At 43.0% G+C, this 18,637-nt stretch overlaps 1 protein-coding gene across 12 annotated transcripts in view; it reads right to left on the bottom strand.

The window, feature by feature from the left end:
• Positions 1 to 226: 226 nt before the first annotated feature.
• The window catches only part of LOC103651641 (pre-mRNA-processing protein 40A), a 34,411-nt gene continuing 16,000 nt past the window's right edge, over positions 227 to 18,637 (bottom strand). For 4 of the 12 annotated variants that reach the window (XM_020550614.2, XM_020550617.3, XM_035966527.1 and 1 more), the window contains exons 27-31: positions 16,451 to 16,515; positions 14,247 to 14,349; positions 13,179 to 13,511; positions 1,885 to 2,039; positions 227 to 933 (exon numbers count right to left, since the gene is read on the bottom strand). In XM_020550614.2, coding sequence (XP_020406203.1) covers positions 1,908 to 2,039; positions 13,179 to 13,511; positions 14,247 to 14,349; positions 16,451 to 16,515 — 633 coding nt within the window. In that variant the 3' untranslated portion in view covers positions 227 to 933; positions 1,885 to 1,907. Of the gene's footprint in view, positions 2,040 to 13,178; positions 13,512 to 14,246; positions 14,350 to 16,450; positions 16,516 to 18,637 lie in introns of all 12 variants that reach the window. The other 8 variants (XM_008677321.4, XM_020550616.3, XM_008677322.4 and 5 more) reach the window with 4 other exon arrangements.

Raw genomic sequence — 18,637 nt, 5'->3', positions numbered from 1 at the left:
AGGTCGCAAAGCCAAGTTTAATTTTTTTATTTTTATTTTTTAAAAAAAAGGAAGGACAGCTGCTGCTGTAGTCCAGCGCAAGCTTCTTAGTTTCCGTGGGGCGAGTCAGCGGCCATCCACGAACGTAACTGCAATGATCCGGTCCCGTTTCCCTGGCATGCGCCGATGTGGAGGGCCCATAAGCGGTCACTCCCCTCACGGAAGCAACGAAATGCGGAAAATGTACTGGACGGGAACATCTCAAGCATTGCATCAGAAAAATAACAATCCGTCAAGTACAACTTCAAGGACAAAGTGTTGGGTGAGAACAATTCGCGAGTCAGGACGCTAGAATGCTAATAAAATGATGATACGCTGCCAACTCTCCCCAACAGGATGCCTGCGTCTGAAAGCAGCCAGTACTTTTCTGGGTACAAAGCCCTACGGGTTTAAGAGCAGACCTGGATAAGCTAGTAAATGAAAACCATAATACAAACACGCTGAATCTTCAAGCCCAGCAATCCTTGACAAATTTCCATAGATAACTAAATCCTAGTACAATGAACAAGCCTTAACATGACATTAGCGACAAATCAAACACTCCATGCTCTCCCAAAAGCACATCACTCACAAAGAAACTCGTTGCAAACTGAGCAATCTGTTACCTCAGCACAGACAGCACCATGGACTTTGAAGGAAATGAAAATTTAGCCTGGTCAGCTGCCAGAAGGACCAAAGAAAGGTGTCAAGCATGGGCTGGTGTTATTGCTACATCCATTGCCCCCCAGCAGTAGCTGGTGTTATTGCTATATCCATTGCCCCCCAGCAGTAGCATCACAGGTGCGGCAGAGCAAAAATCCAGCTGGTAGGCTTCAGCCCAAGTGCGCAACTCAACAGGCAAGAGATGGCAATAAATCCATGTGTAACAAGACTGGAGATGAATGCTACAAGTAGCTGATGGTTCAGTCAAATGTCAGTAATAAACTTCATCAGGACATAAATAGCATATATAGTTGGAAAAATATAAATAAATCAACGGTTTTGTTTATTTATTTTTCTGAGAATAGGACAAGACAGCTTGCGGTTATGGCTATCTAAAGTTGCATGTCCAGCCAAAGTTCTAAAGGATAATTAAGGCACACTAACTTTTCACCTCCCATGTACTGATGTGCCAAAATAACAAACCTACACAGTGAAGTACAAAGGAAAAAAAAGAGAAGGCAAAGATAAAGTGTCTAGGAAGGCAAGAAAATATTTTCATAATGTACATGGCTACAATTCCAACACCCAGATAAAAGTTTTACTACTCACAAGTCACACCTACCCAAACCAGGACATCCACATGAAGCAAACCACATGGTTGAAGTGTTGCACCTTTTCCAGAGAATAATAACTCGACCGAGGAGGGAATGACCACCCTCCCGGTATAACATTAAGAAGAGACCGAAACAATAGTCCCAGCCGAGAAAATCCCCGAACCCTGGCCTCAAATTACTAACGGACCGGCGTCAACCGAAACAATGGCGCACAGGACATCGTAACCCGAGAGCGAATGAGGCACATCGAGGGGATTTTTTAACCAAGCCCGAAATTCCGCCCCCGAGGGGAATCAAGCCCGGGACTTGGTGGTGCTACTCCGAAGCCTTAACCACTAGGCTAGAGGCCCTTTCGCTTTCCAGAGAATAATATGTGCAACTACCCTAGAATCCACACATTGATTATGCAAAAAAGGAAATAAACGACAATTGGTATTGAAGAAATGTAGATATTTAAGGAAATATTTCAGAATGTATGGAACTAAATAACTATAACACTAGTGATTGTTACGCCAAAGCACTAATAAAAAGTCAAAAGTAAGAAAAATAAGAGCAATGGAGAACATGACAAGGGGAAGTAATTACTGACAATCTCGGTAGCAAACAGAAAGACTAATAGATCTCCCCATCCTCTCCAAGTTCACCATCTTCCAGCTCATGTGCTCCATTTCTTCTACTACTATCTCGGTCCTTTTTATGTCTTTTGTGCCGGTTTTCACTATCTGAATCTGAGCCATGTGCATGCTGCATGATCAACAGTAATCATCTTATTACACAATTTAATCATAAGCGAATAACCATGACAATATTTCAGGCGATTGAAGAATAGTTCAGAAATTAAGCAGAACAAAACAATTACATCATAATTGCAGCTATTGTCGGCGTTTCGGTTATTTCTGATGGATTACAAAGATTAGTTGATTATGATGTTGTCGTCCTGTGTGTGTGTGTGTGGGGGGGGGGGGGGGGGGCAAATCAGAGTAAGAAGAAATTTTCTTTTGAAGCTAGCCATACTGTAGTTTATAACTTCATTTTGTTTCTTTTTAAAATTCAAACTTTGCAACAAGGAGGTGCTAGAGTCCTCAATGGAAAAGCTGACTCAAAAGGGTTGTCAGAATTGCACATCTGTCCCAAGGCTATAAATATACAAAAATCACAAGGCTGATATGATTGTGAGCTTTCGCATAAGCTCAACAAAGTCTTTTTTTCTCGAAAGCGCAGGAGAGCTGCGCATCATTATATTAAGTAGAAGGAAAAGAGGGTCCAAAATAGACCAAAGTACAAAAGACCTCCCCAGAGGGGATAAAGAAACCAAAGAAAAGAAGAGAAAAAACAAAAACAAGCAGTTCCTGATAAACAAAACCAGCCCATCAGCGATAAACCAGGCAGCTAGGTGCCCCTGATGGTTACGGCAAGAAAGGAGAGACCCTTAGATCCTGCCATTTCCCACAACTGTTGTTCCTCCCTTGCCTGACAAAGAGCTGCAGAAACACTAGGGGAGATTCCATCAAAGACAATTCAATTCCGATGATTCCAAATAATCCAGGCTCCCAAGGCAATAAGGGAGTTGACACCCTTCATAATCATATCTCCAGAGCCATTGTCAATCATCTCCCACCAACCCGTAAAAGACACCGTACTAGGTGTAGGAGCCAGATTTTGTAGTCTGAAAATGCACATCAGCCGGAACCAGAATTCTCTCGCAAAAACACAAGAAACCAAAATGTGATCCAAAGTTTCAGACTCTTGGTCACAAAGTGGACATTTCTCCGGATGATCAAGTCCTCTCTTTGCCAACCTATCTGCTGTCTAGCATCTATTTAGCACCGATAGCCAGAGGAAGAAGTGGCATTTAGAGGGGGCCCAAGTTTTCCAAACTCTTTCATAGTGACCGAAATGCACAGACCCGATGAACAACCCGTCATATGCAGCCTTAGCAGAATAAGTCCCATTTGCAACAATACTAAAAGTATGTTTGTCTTCTATGCCTGGCAGCAGCTCAAAATCTGAAATTAAATTCCAAAGATGAAGATAATCCAATAATACTCCCACCGAGAGTGATCCTGTGATATCAGCAATCCATCTTCTATCTGTCAATGCTTCCTGAACCGTCCTTCTGTTAGTGATTTTTTTCGGAATGGTATCAAATAATCTAGGAACCAAATCTGCTATTTTCTGCCCATGAATCCATTTATCAGTCCAGAACAAAGTATTAGCCCCATTACCAACCTTTGAAGTCAACACCATCGAGAAGAAAGCCCTTGCTTTATCTGGAACCTGGATAGGAGGGCTGCACCAAGGTCGGTTAGGCTCAGTCTTTTGGAGCCAAAGCCATCTCATGTGCAGGGCCTAGATAAGTTCTTTAAGACTAGAAATGCCAAAACCGCCCAGCTGCAGGGGTCTACAGACTCTGCCCCAGGCCACCAGGCAGTGACCACCTCTGGCCTCCTTGCGCCCTCTCCAAAGGAAACCTCTTCTAATTTTATCAATGGCCTTGATAGCCCAAGGGGGAATATTTACCGCCATAGCAAGATAAATAAGCATTCCGGTAAGCACATGCTGAACTTGCACTTTACGGCCTGCTCTTGTCATCAAATCTGCTTTCCAGCCCGGTAGTTGATCAGCAATTCTATCCACAATAGGTTGCACCTGATCCTTAGTGAGATTTTTCAGGGACAGAGGCAGCCCCAGGTATTTACACGGAAAGGTTGAGATGCCACAAGGGAGAAGATCCTGAACCATTTCCAACTCCACACCCCCACACTGAATGGGATAAACATTAGACTTTTGTTCGTTGTTGCGGAGACCTGAAGCTTCCCCAAATAGATGTAAGATATCTAGAGTTATAGCAATATCTGCTGCCGAAGGGTGTAAGAAAAGTGCCACATCATCTGCATACATAGATACCCGATGCAGAGGTTTTCTGGGGGAAAGATCCAAGAGCAGACCAGCGTGTTCAGCTTTAGAAAACAGTAGACCAAGAACATCCATAACTAGAATAAAGAGCATGGGGGAGAGAGGATCCCCTTGTCGGAGTCCTCTTCTATGTTCAATATGTCCTCCTGGAATGCCATTCAGAAGCACCTGAGTGCTAGAGGAGGAAAGAAGCCCACAAATGATGTCCCTCTCAAATTTGTCCAAAGCCAAGATACTTCATAACTTCGATGAGGAAAGGCCAAGAAACCGAATCAAAAGCTTTAGTAATATCAAGCTTGAGGAGAAGACGTGGCCTTTTCTGTTGATGGAAAAGTCTAGCCGTTTGTTGGACCAACATAAAATTATCCTGAATGAAACGTCCCTTAATGAAGGCACTCTGGATCGGAGACACCATATCATTCAGCTTTTGACTTAACCGATTGGCCAATAATTTTGTGATCAACTTTGCAGCACTATGCACCAAACTGATTGGCCTAAAGTCTTTGACATGCACAGCCCCATCATGCTTTGGGATTAAAGTAATGTAGGCCGAGTTCAGCAAGCAAAAATTGTCAAACTTCTTGTTCCAAACAGCAGCAACTACAGCCATAAGATCCATCTTGATAATGTTCCAACAGGATTTATAGAAGCGCCCAGTGAAACCATCGGGACCTGGGGCCTTGTCATTAGGTAAACTCTTAATTGTATTCCAAAGTTCAAGCTCTGTAACAGGCTCATCAAGGTGTGCAAGATTGAAAGTTGGCATGTGCAACGCCTCCAGATTAATAGTCTGCTCCCTATCCCCACATTCACCAATTAGTCTGGCGTAGAAATTGTCCACTAAAACTGCTTTATCATCATGACTAGTGAGAATCTGGTCTCCATTCACCAGCTCTGCAACAAAATTCCTCCTTTTTCGATGTCGAGAGTGCATATGAAAGAGTTTGGTATTAGCATCCCCCTCTTTAAGCCAAGAGATCCTCGATCTCGATCTAGCCATGGTCCGTTGAAGTGAAGATAAAAACAGGGAATGCTTTTTCAGCAAATTACTTAACCAGATTTCAGCCATGGACAAAGATCTGCTGTCCTGCGCTATTTCTAGTCTATGCAGAATTTCCTTTGCCAAAGCCAACTGAGTCCTCACATGTCCCACATGCTTCCCACTCCAAGATTGCAGCTTCCTAGCTGTGGCTTTTAGTCTCAAATTCAGAGTCATGAAAGGGCAGTTTACAGCTGCCACAGAATCCCAAACCTCCTGGACGACATCCTGGAATCCTTCCAATTTGGACCAAAAAGCTTCAAAACAGAAACGTCTTTACCCATCATATTATCTCTAATGCCAAGCAGCAGGGGGCAATGGTCGGAGCCTTCAGAGGCAGCACTTTGAAGAAGGACATTTGGAAATATGTCTTCCCACTCCACTAAACAGAGGACCCTATCAAGCTTAACAAGAACAGGACTGTCTTGCTGATTTGACCACGTGTATTTACGCCCAAATAGTGGAACCTCATTGAGACTCAAGTCCTCAACCAACTTTCTAAATCTCCCCATCATAGCTCTGTTAATATTTGAATTATTTTTATCTAAAGCCCTGTAGATGAGATTGAAGTCACCAGCAATCAACCAGGGTCCAGTGCAAGCAGCCCTGACGTCTCTCAGTTCTTGAAGAAACATCATCTTATCACTGTTACTTTGAGGACCATAAACACAAGTTAACCACCAGCAGCGATTATGTGCATTGCAGAATTGGATTGAAATGCTGTATCTGTCAATCCTAGACAACCCAGTCACTCCCAGATATCGCTTCCAAGCAACCAGCACACCACCACTAGCACCACAAGATGGTAGAAAGGAGAACTGGCAGAAATCCGAACCCAAGGCTGCAAGAATGGTTCTTGTAGAAATGACAGTCATTTTAGTTTCCTGGAGACAGACCACATCAGCTTTAGAGGACAGAACTAGATTTTCCGGACTGAGTTTTGACGATCAGCTGAATTTAAACCCCTCACATTCCAACATATAATTTTGCTAGGATCCATTACAACAATTATAGATTACAACCCAGAAAGAAAAACAGACACACTACGGGAAGAGATTCCCCGGAGTCTCCCATCCAAAGAGAGCCGCTAACGCTTCAACATGACTTTGAGTTAAGGAATGCTGAAAAAGATTCTCATAATCCTTAACAGCTTGCTGGTTCACGGTGCATTGGAGATCCTCCGGCGGCGGGGGCGCCATGAGCTGGCCAGCGATGGGGGAGGCGCGTCCGTGAGCTCCTCAATTGTTATGGAGCGGATATAATCTGTCTTCAAGAAACTAAGATGGCACAACCTTCTCCGCGTGCTCTCCTCTCTATGTTGGGGTCTGATTTTACCGGTTCATTGGCCCTGCCTTCTAATGGTTCGAGGGGTGGAATCCTTATTGCTTGGAGACGACATTTGGGGATAACTGGAGCAGCAAGAAGGTGGGACACATTGAGACTCAACTGCATCTTGCTAGAGATTTGGTCCATCAACTTGAGATTGCGCAGGATGGTCGTATTCTGTCTGTGTTGGAAAGGTGGCTGTTAAGTAAATTGAAGAAGCTCGCTCTGGCTTTGGCCTCAACCAAGCGTACCATTGCCCGCCTTAGATCAAGAATTTCTTGGCTCAAGGAAGGAGATGCAAATTCTAAGTTGTTCCATTCCTTTGCACGGTACAGAAAGAAGAAAAATAGTGTATCCAAGCTTACTGTTGGGAATCAAGTCCTTACTGCTCATAACGACATAGTTGCAGCAGTGGATCAGTTTTACTTTGATTTGATTGGGGCTAGTAAAGACAGAAATATTTCGATTAACCTTGAGGCTCTGGAAACTGCTGGCACTCCATCTCCAAATTTGATCGAGTTGGACAGCCCCATTACTGAGCAAGAAGTGTGCAATGCTATAAATTCTCTGCCCTCTGATAAATCTCCTGGACCGAATGGATTTACTGGTAGATTTTACAAATTTTGCTGGTCCATTATTAAAGAGGATCTTATGGCTGCGGTGATTGCGATTTGGAACAGAAAATTTGATAATTTTCATAAGCTGAACTCTGCTTTTATCACTCTAATCCCAAAGAAAGATAATGCTGATCAGGTCAAAGATTTTAGACCTATCAGCCTTGTTCACAGCTTTGCAAAACTAATCACAAAGATATTGGCTTCTCGATTGGCTTCAAGACTCAACGATTTGGTCTCTCCAAACCAAAATGCCTTCATTAAGGGTCGCTTTATCCAGGATAATTTCATGTTGGTTCAGCAGACGGCTAATTACTTCATCAACAAAGGCATCCTTGCCTGATGATCAAGCTGGATATTACTAAAGCTTTTGATTCGGTTTCCTGGCCCTTCCTTATTGAGGTCATGCAGAATCTAGGATTTGGGCAGATCTGGAGAGATATCATTTCAGGGCTGCTTCTCACTTCCTCTACTCGAGTGTTAGTTAATGGTCATCCGGGAAGCATAATTTCTCATAGAAGAGGGCTGCGACAGGGGGATCCTCTTTCTCCGATGCTGTTTGTGCTTGTCATGGATGTGCTTGGTCAACTTGTCTCTAAAGCAGATGAGGAAGGTTTGTTACAACCTCTTTCTACTAGGCAGCTTCAACACCGGGTTTCTCTTTATGCTGATGATGTGGTTCTTTTTATTAATCCTGTGGCGGAGGACATGACTATGGTTTCAGACATCCTTCAGCTTTTTGGTGAAGCTTCTGGTTTATATAATAATAATCAGAAATCTAGTGTCTACCCCATCAGATGTCATGAAGACAATTTAGAGATTATTCAACAGTTTTGGTCCTGTGAGATATCTAGCTTTCCTTGCAAGTACCTTGGGTTGGCCCTGTCGTTACATAAATTAAGAAGGGAGCAGGTGCAGCCCATTGTGGATAAAATAGCTAATCAACTACCTGGATGGAAAGCTGATTTGTTGACTAAAACAGGAAGAAGCGTTTTGGTGCAATCTGTTTTGACAGGGGTGCTGATTTATAGTGCTATGGCTGTAGACTTGCCTTCTACCGCTTTGAAGGACATTGATAAAATTCGAAGAGGGTTCCTCTGGCGTGGTCGTAAAAATGCCATGGGCGGCCATTGTGCAGTGGCTTGGGGCAGTGTGTGCAGACCTCGAGAGCTTGGTGGATTGGGTATTTTCAGCATCAATGAACTGAGTTGGGCCCTTAAAATGCGTTGGGTTTGGCTGCAAAAAACTGAGCCAGGTCGGCCCTGGGCATCCCTGCCTTTGCATACCCCGAAAAATATTCGAGAGTTTCTACAAGTGGCCTTGTATTCTGAGATTGGAAATGGAGCTTCTACCCTTTTCTGGAGTGATCAATGGTTGGGTGGGCAGCGGATTGTGGATATCGCTCCCCGACTTATTGAGACCATTCCTAAGAAGCTGATTAACAAAAGGACAGTTCAGGAGGCGATCGAGGATAATGGCTGGATTAATGATATTCCTGGGAGTTTATCTGTTGGTGCACTTGCAGACTTCTTGCGTATTTGGGATTTGGTGGCCCAAGTTGATCAGTACCCCCATAAGGAGGACAAGCATATTTTTCGGTTGGCTGCTAATGGCAAATATTCGACTAAAGCTGCTTATGAGGGGCTCTTCATTGGATATGTGGAGTTTGAACCTTTTGAGCGGATTTGGAAAACTTGGGCTCCGCCCAAATGTCGATTCTTCTTGTGGCTGGTGGCTCACAAGAAATGTTGGACAGCAGATAGACTTGAGAAGCGGGGGCTGGATCATCCGGAAAAATGTCCTTTATGTGAGCAGGAGAGGGAGACAATTGACCATCTGCTTGTGAATTGCGTTTTCTCAAGAGAATGTTGGTTCCTCCTTCTAAGGCAATTCGGGCTGCAGGGTTTGGCCCCGCAACCAACGAATATTAATTTTATGGAGTGGTGGCATCAAGCAAATGAAGCTATTCAGGGGTCCTTCAGAGATGGCCCAAACTCCCTCATTATGCTGGGCGCTTGGATTTTGTGGAATCACCGGAACAGATGCATCTTTGATGGCATTTCCCCTAATGTTGCTAATTTCCTAATCCATGTGGGGGATGAGCGCCGTCTGTGGGAGACTGCCGGGGCCAAGGGGTTGACATCCCTTGTTGTCTCCCTCTCTCATGTAGCCTAGAGTTATATAGATGAGTCAGTCTATGCTAGTTTCGTTCAGGCCGTCGTAAGGCATCAGTTGTACCCCGGTCTATTTTAGACCTTGTTTATTTCTTCTTTTAATATAATGATACGCAGCTCTCCTGCGTGTTCGAGAAAAAAATAACAGCTTGCTGGTTGATGCATGCATTCTCTGTGATGACTTTCAGAGTCCGCATTACTTGTTTTGTGGCTCTGTTCTCCAGATCCTGCATGTTAAATTCCACCCCTGCCCCTGCAACTCGTCGGCTCCGTCGTAGCGCAGTACCATATTTTGTGGCACCTCTTGACCGCTTGGGGAGGACAGGAGCAGCAAGGAGCTGCGAAGGTGCCATTGTTATCTTAGCCATGAATGATCTTCTTCTAGATTCCATAGAAGATGACGGATCCAATGAGGACTCACATGAATCCCCAAAACTCTGCATGGAACTGTCATTAGAGGCTACCACCTCAGGCCTGAGTGGAACAGTTGAGTCTGCATCAGCCCTCCTCGCTGTTCCATTGTACTCTAATAATAATGGCCCGTGAAATCTAGAGATGATCTCAGACGGAGTATCAGCAGCTCCTTCGACGTCCGAGGGGGGGTCAGACGGAGTAACCGCTGTCACATCAACATCCAAGCCCAATCTCAAAGCATGAGCCTCCACATTATCATCATCATTAATTGTAGCAATTTTATTTCCAGCAGTGGTTTTTCGACGCCGTTGATAGAAGATTTTGACTGTTGTTGCACCACCATAGACCATCCCAGATGGCAAAGAAAACCCACTTAGATTTACTCTTAGATACCCAAGGTCCCTACATGGAGTCAGAAATGGCTTCAAATATTTTATAGGTGGGCATAATTGCAACCCATTCCAATCCCGACTGGCTGTAGAAATCCCTAACCAATTCGAAGATTGTGGCCCAAAACCTCCTAGGTCCACCGTCATATCCAAACAGCAGGGATCAATGAAAATCCTGGACGATTGATGAAACATGGACGAATGACGAGTCTCCCAATCAGCAAGAAGACAATCCAGAAGTGGGTCAGCAATTTTATGTAATTCAGAAGTGTCAACAGTGCACGATATCTGGCAAGCTGTCCCCTGGTTGGTAACTGGTGGCTGGCAAGTCCCTGAACGGTCTCTGGCTGCGCGTCCCAAGGATGAATTACGCCCATCCCTCAGGAATGGGCAAGATCTCCCACCCCCAAATGCACCAAGCCCCTGAGACAATCCCTGATTGGCATGTCCATAGTGGCCATTACTTTGATCACCATCATTCATAGAATCCATAGGAAGACCAGACTGTGAATTAGAATCGTTCGGTCGGAAGGCAACGGAAAAACTAATAGTGATTGGGTAGCTCAGAGCCATAGTTTCTCCAACATTGCCCTCAACAACCTGAACAGACTCAACAATCCACAAGTCACGTGAAGCAGGAATAGTAGACGGATCAGTACACCAAGCAGAGCATCGAAAGCAGGACAAATCTTGCAGTGCCAAGGTCTCCTGATGCACCTGATGAATCCAAGCATAGGGGCTAAGAATATGTTCCACCGTACTAGTTTCCCAGGCATGAACAGGGATGCCTCCAATCTCCAGATCAACCAAGAATGGCAAGGCGACTCCCGAGGCGCCAAGAAACCTTGCCCAACGCTTACAGATAACAGAAAAAGAAACAGTTCTGATGAGAGGCCAACGAATGACTAGGAGGTCTGCCTTGGCCATATCAGGAAGAATCAGTAGCAGACTACTTGCAGAGATCCTGCGGATGACCAGTGAAGTTTCATTGATAATCAATCTTGGAGCCAGAAGCGCAGCAATCTCCACCGGAGGAATCACAAGGTCGCTAATAATGGTTAACACCACCGCAGTCCTGAGATCATCTTCAGAAGCCGATAGCTTGTTGCTCCAACCAATAATGCAGGGTGAGATAGCACTGGTGGGGGCCTGTGGATCAATAATGTCCCAATCTTGCCGCATATCGCCTTCCAGGGAGTTGCCCGACGTTGGGCTTCCAGGCCTTCTAGTCGGACGCCGTCGTTTGCGCGGTCGACGCCGACGAGGCCGGCCAGCCACAACACCGGAGCCCTCACCCAGAACGGCATTGCCATCATCAGCGCGCAAAGAATCCCTTGAACCACCACCCAGCGAACGAGACCCGGGGCACCAGACATTTCCCGCCATAAGGGCTGCTTTGCAAGGAGTAGCAGGAACAGCACCTGCCACCTGCAGGTGTTGATGGGCCTTCCGTCTCCACACCAGTTTCTTTGGCTTAGCTTTCACCACAGAGATCCTATTCCAGACCGAGACCCGAGCCTCAGGTTGAAGAAGCGCCCGCCCTCCACCAGTTCTGCACGAGTCGCACCTCGGGAGGCTGTACTTGTGCCAAGCCGAAACGGGAGTCACAGGTCGAGAAGGAATTCCACTGCTCCCTGAGGCCGCAGTAGGAGAAATCCTATGCCAGACCGACTCTTTAATCAGTGGGCAGTCAAAAGACCGATGCCCCTGCTCACGGCAACGGAAGCACCTCGTCTTCTAAGCACATTGGGAGACGAAGTGGTCTTGGGAAAGGCAGTTGAAGCATCTACCAACCAGGTGCCGAGGGAGCTGTCTCCACTGCCGTTCCAACTTCAGACGGCGTCGCTTCGATTTCCTGGATTCCACGATTTGCCAGGCATGCGTCGCCGGACCTACCAAAGCTGAAGCAACACGCGCACCGGGAGCAGCCACCGTCTTCGCCGTCTTCGTCTTGGTGGCGACCTCGCGAAAGGGACGGGGGCTGGCCGCGCGCCTGGGAGAAGAACAGGAGTCCGCCGTCCTTGGCGAGGCATCCCGCCATCTCTCGAAGCGCGAGCGACCGCCCGAGGCCGAGGGTGGAGACCTAACTGGAAGCCTGGAGGAAGCCTCCGACGCCGGGAGGGAGAGGGTGGCCGCCGGCGTGGGCTAGTGGGAATGCGAGACGTTGGGGGGAGGGGGAGGGGAAGGGAAGAGGGCGGGAGGGGAGAGGTCCGACATCCTATTGGAGTGAATATTTGTGTTTACAGAGACAAGTATGAGTGTTTTGCGATCTTTTTAGCTCAACAAAGTCAAACTTCCTTTGATCACAAATTTGAAATATTGACAGCCAAAATAAAAGAAGGCTCGTACCCTGCGACAACAATTCAAATCCACGGAAAATTTTCAGATTGTTCTACAACCAGCTCCCGCTGAAACAATTTTAAGTCTGCATAAAACAGTGCGAGGTATATTTTCGACAACCCAACTAATAAAGACAAGATGGCCTAACTGGCTGATTTTGTAGCTTATCCAGCTAATTATACATGAAGATGTTACTCCATTCTAAATTATAAGACGTTTTGGATTTTCTAGATATATAAAACCCTAGACATTTTAAAATACAGGTAGTACGACCAAAGCGAAGACATTTTGTGGGGATATGGAACAATTCCTACTGTTTCATATGGATAAATATCTAACAGCAAATTTCCCTTCTTGTAAGTATTTATGTTTATTCTAATAAAAAAACTTAAAAATAACAACTGCATGACACAAACTTAGAAATAACAGGTGCAAATAATACAAACAGAGAACAGAAAATAACTACAATTAAGTAAAAAATTTGAAAGAAAATTGTCTTGAAACGGTAGCATCAAGCTCACTCTGCTGATATACTGATGCTAAACACAGTTACAGTTGCTAAATCTGTTGTTTTTGTCTAGATTTTAGAACCACAGTTGTATGAATGAACAACACCAAACACGACATCCCCAATGTTTAGCTTGATTTGCATAGAATATCAAATACCATACCTTCCTAGATTTCTTGCGATCACTGCTGCTATGCCTCCGAGACTTCTTAGCATCGTCTTTATCATCCCTCTCAGAGCTTACATCATCTGTGTCATGGTGACGTCTCTTATGTTTCTTTTCTTTTTCTTTATCTCTTTTCTTATCTTTTGTACCATGGGTGTTCAAATCAGCACCATCAAACTCCATTTCATCTCTCCTTGATCGATCCTTCCCTTTCTCCTTTTCTCTCTCCTCCCGGTGGTCTCTTTCTTTTTCTTTGCGTTCTTTCTCCTTCCTTTCTTTCTCTTTCTCTTTCTTCTTCTCTTTCTCCTCACGCTCTTTCTCTCTTTTTGCCTAATAAGAGTAAAAGTTCAGGGGTGGAAAAGAAAAATGAAAAGAAACATCTCATAAAAACTATAGTATGCGGCAAACAATGAAGGTAGTGTTGAAGATAAAGTGATAATTAATTCAGTTGGTTCCCATAAAAACATTAACCATATTTGAAATCTTGGCATTGTCTGTCTCAGATCAAATCCAAGCACAAATGCTTAGTTTGGCTTAATCTTAACACATACAAATCATATTTCCTCTATTACAAATTATAAGTCATTCTGGTTTTTCCAGATAAATAGGGTTTATTATGTATCTAGATATAGTATATATCTAGGTCCATAGATAAAGCTATGCACCTAGAAAAGCCAACACAACTTATAATTCGGAACAGAGGGAGTGAGGGCCGTATAGATGTGAATCACAACTTATTAGATAAAATAAAGGAAGTAGCTTAAAATACTAGTGCTTTTGAATTCAAATATTATCAAGGAATGGATGTACATGATAGTTACGAACAAATTGAGTATAGGTTAAAAGGCTTATAAGCCAAGATAATCTAGCTTTTCAGCACATCAGTCATACAGGTCTCCAAAGTTGAGACAAAACTGAACCAAAAGAGCCAATCAGCAAAGAAATCAGCTATTTTCACTCAGGTAGCTTGGATCACACTTTTTTTCCACCTCTGATAAGCAACATAAGTGAACAAGCTATGACGACTGCAGATAGATGATAGGAGACAACAATACAACCATTTACCTTTTCTTCCTCCCTCAAACGTTCTTTCTCTTTTAACCTTTCTTTCAGGTGGACAACGCACTCTTCAAAAAGCTCTCTAGCATAAGTCTCACTGTCCAAGGCCCTAATGAAACAAAGCTAACATAAGAATCACTCAATAAAAATAGCAAGTAGGTAAATCTGATACCTGTCCTAACATACAGCAGTTCAAACATCCAGGACACAGTTCATCACAACCGAGGCTTAAATCAATATTATGCATGACAGGTTTCTATAAAATTATTCATCGTCCAATACAATCCTTGTTCAACTTCAATTAAATGAATCGTGTACTATACAGGACACAGTAATCTTTATTTATACGAGGACCCAAAATAGTCTAAAAATAGAACTTATAGTTATATCAGATAATCCAATACCGTAATATTAAAGAATCTGAGCATATTAATTTTTAATTGGAGGTGGAGAATATTGTTTCCCAGAAGTAACAACTCATATACTCAATTAATTTAACTGTTACCACTACTGCTATGTTCTGTGGTAGCTGTTCTTAAAATGAATCAGCGCAAAAAGTTTCTACTATACATATAGTTAGAAACGGAACGGATACGGGGACCGGATATTTATTCGGGCGGATAAGTGACGGATACGGATATTATTTGGTCGGATATCGGATACTTATCGGATAATGCATTAATTGTTTATCATAAAATATTCTTGTTCGACTATGAATTGCAAATAAATTATCAAGACTAATAAACATTTTATAAAAAGATAATCTCAAGTTGCCACATAAAAATGGTAAAGTGAAGTATTGATTATGTTGAAACTTGGATACTTAGATTGATTTCACGTGTAACTCACGCAATAAGTGGAAATGAAATAGAAGAAACGTTGATATCTTGTGGATTTTATGATCCCATTATTTTTTATGACTATATGTGGCCATATATTGTACCTCCGTATAATTTCATGGATTTCTGAGGCTATTTGTGCATTATTAAATTCTTCCTACATAAAATCATCAAAATATATTTAAATTCATAAAATACACTAGTTTCGACTCAAAATTGCAAAAACGTTACCAAAACAAATAAACATTCTATTCGAAGATAACCTCAAGTCCCCCACATGAAAATGATAAGTGAAGTATTGATTATGTTCAAACTTCGATACATAAAATGATTTCACGTGTAACTCACGCAAGAAGTGAGAGTGCAATGGAAGAAACATCAGCATCTTGTGGATTTTATAGTCCAAATGTTTTTTAGAACTATATGTGGATATATGTTGTGGCCCCGTACAAATTCATGAATTTTTAGGCTATTTGTGTATTATTATTATTTTCTACAGAAAATCATGAAAATGCAATTAAATTCATAAGACATTCTAGTTTCACTCAAAAAATGCAAATAAGTAACAAAAACTAATAAACATTCTAACCGAAGATAACTCAAGTCCTCACATGAAAATGATAAAGTAAAGTAATGATTATGTTGAAACTTGAATACTTAGAGTGATTTCACTTGTAGCTAATACAAATAAGTTAAAGTGAAATAAAAGAAACACGTGCACCTTATACATCTTATGATCAAAACATTTTTTATGGTTATATATGGACATATGTTGTGCCTTCGTAAATTTTCGTAAATGTTTTAGGCTATTTGGTGTACTATTAATTTCTTGTTGTAGAATTCATCAAAATACAATTAAATTCATAAAAATATTGTAGTGACGACCGAAAATTGCAAATAAGTTACCAATATTAATAAATATTTTATAAAAAGATAATCTTAAGTTCCCACTTGGAGATAACCTTAAGTCCCAACATGAAAATTATAGTCTATTAATTTGATATAGATTTGGACATTATTTCAATGATTTTTGCCTAAAGATGTGTTCAAACAAAAATGTGATGTACTACAAAGTTATAGATCTCTTCGAGCTATACAGTTTTCATATAAACTTTATCTTCATCCGATTTCATATGTAAAAGTTATGATTTTATAACTATATTATTATGCAGAAAAAGAAAAAACGGGTATTCATCGGGTAGTACTCGCTCCGTATCCGACCCGAATCTGAAGCTGCATTATCCGGGTATTACCCATATCCGTATCCGAAAACACGGGTATTTACACTATCCGTATGCGGTACCCGACGGGTATAGCCGACCCGTTTTCACCCCTAAAATTATTATAAGGAGGATGGACATTTGTCATTACCTGAACTCTTGGCTATCCTCGAAAAGCTGTTTAGAATCATCCCATGTTGAAGAAGCTGATATTTCCTACAATGTTTCGATGAAACACAAATAGATCACATCGAAAGCATGGCAGATCCTGATATCCAGATTAATAGTCTGGCAAATTATCTCACCATATCCATTGAACACAGAATACTGAACTAAATATGCATGCAGTTGCAAGGGATCTCAAAGGATTCAGATTTGCACTGGAAATCAAAGATTCTGCCATCCAAATATGGTATGCTTGGACAGAGCACAGATATGATATGGTTTCTGTATTATCAATGAAGAGTATTGATGAACATTCAATATGCCCAGATCAAACAAACTTTAACCCATGAGCCGGAAACCATTTCCCCAAGTTTAGGCAAACTCCAGAACCAAAACATTTCAGATTAGGACTGAACTGAGAAAAATACCAATAGTTGAGTAGCTGGTGCAAAATCAGTTACCAAATAATAAAGCCATTCAAGTGATGCTACAGGAAAGAAGTACCTATAAGATTTTGCATTTTCAAAATACCAACATGTTTTGGCGCAGCGCAGGATTAATAATTCTTTGATAATTTTGCATTCAACAAATACACATAGCATTTACTAGTTCAAACAAATCCACTTGCTAGATATCAAAGAGTTATGGATTATTATTATATAAAGAAACACGTCAAGTTAAGCTGATAAGTTATAAGTACCAAGCCATAGCCATTCTACCTTATATTTCACCACTGGTTTCCCATATATTGGGCAATATTTGAATTTGAATCCATTGCCTATACGGCTAAACCTGCCCAGCAAGGCTAGGGTGAAGGTGCCAACGTGCACGCAAGTTTGGTTCTCACGTCAAGTTAAGCTGATAAGTTATAAGTACCAAGCCATAGCCATTCTATCTTATATTTCACCACTGGTTTCCCATATATTGGGCAATATTTGAATTTGAATCCATTGCCTATACGGCTAAACCTGCCCAGCAAGGCTAGGGTGAAGGTGCCAACGTGCACGCAAGTTTGGTTCTCTTGCATTTCCTTCCTTTTGGGGAAGGTTTGGAAACCCTAACGCTAAACAGGTTGGGTGGTTGTATATATCAGAGAAAGAGATACATGGGTTGGGCCAAGACCCATTACAACAGACTGATTACAGTAGCAAACACAATAATCTAACACACACCACCAGTCGAAACTCTAGTCGCGGCAGATGTTGAGACTAGAGCAGAACTGCGAGAACGAGAGAAGACCCTTGGTGAAGATGTCTACAAACTGTGAACTCATCGGGACATGACGGACGAGGACGTCCTCGATAGCAACACGCTCACAAGCAAAGTGGATGTTGATCTCGACATGCTTCGTGCAATGATGTTGGACGGGATTGACAGAGAGGTAGACAAGGTTGATGTTGTCGCAGCAGAACAGGGTACTTGTGATGAGGGGGTTGTGAAGCTCCTGAACAAGCTGGCAGCCAGCTTGCCTAAGCCACCCCATTAGCGATAACCAGGTACTTAGCCTCGGCATTGGAGCGGGAGACCACAGGTTCACGCTTAGAGGACCAAGAGATGAGATTGGCCCCAAGAAACATTGCATAGCCGAAGGTATACCGGCGGGTGTCTGAGCACCCGTGCCAATCAACGTCGGTGTAGACGATAAGCTCATGGGTGGAGGAACGTCGAAAGTGGAGGTCGTAGTCGACGGGGCCACGAAGATACCGAAGGTTCCGCTTGACCGCACCCAAGTGCGACTCACGGGGACCATACATATAGAGGCAAACCTGTCGAACAACATATGCGATGTTGGGTCTGGTGAAGGTGAGATACTAAAGAGCACTAGTGAGGCTACAGTAGACGGTGGGGTTACTAACAGGAGCGCCATTTCCAGAGAGCTTGGCATGTGTATCTACTGGTGTCGCGCGGGGGATGTTGTCTAGCATATCAGCCCGCTTGAGGATGTTCAGAGTGTACTGCCACTGCTGGAGGAAGAGGCCCTTAGGGCGAAGCTCAACGACAATCCCTAGAAAGTGGTGAAAGGGACCCAAATCCTTCATGGTGAACTCATGCTGGAGAGCAGTGATGATCCGGTGCAAGAGAGCAGCAGAGGAGGCAGTGAGCATGATGTCATTAACATACAGGTGCAGGTACATGGTGTCACTGCCACGCCGATAGATGAACATAGATGTGT

This window comes from Zea mays, chromosome 3 (assembly GCF_902167145.1).
Source record: "Zea mays cultivar B73 chromosome 3, Zm-B73-REFERENCE-NAM-5.0, whole genome shotgun sequence".
Taxonomy (NCBI): Eukaryota; Viridiplantae; Streptophyta; class Magnoliopsida; order Poales; family Poaceae; genus Zea; species Zea mays.
Note: the sequence above shows the minus strand (reverse complement) of the source record. Positions and strands in the feature narration are given on the sequence as shown.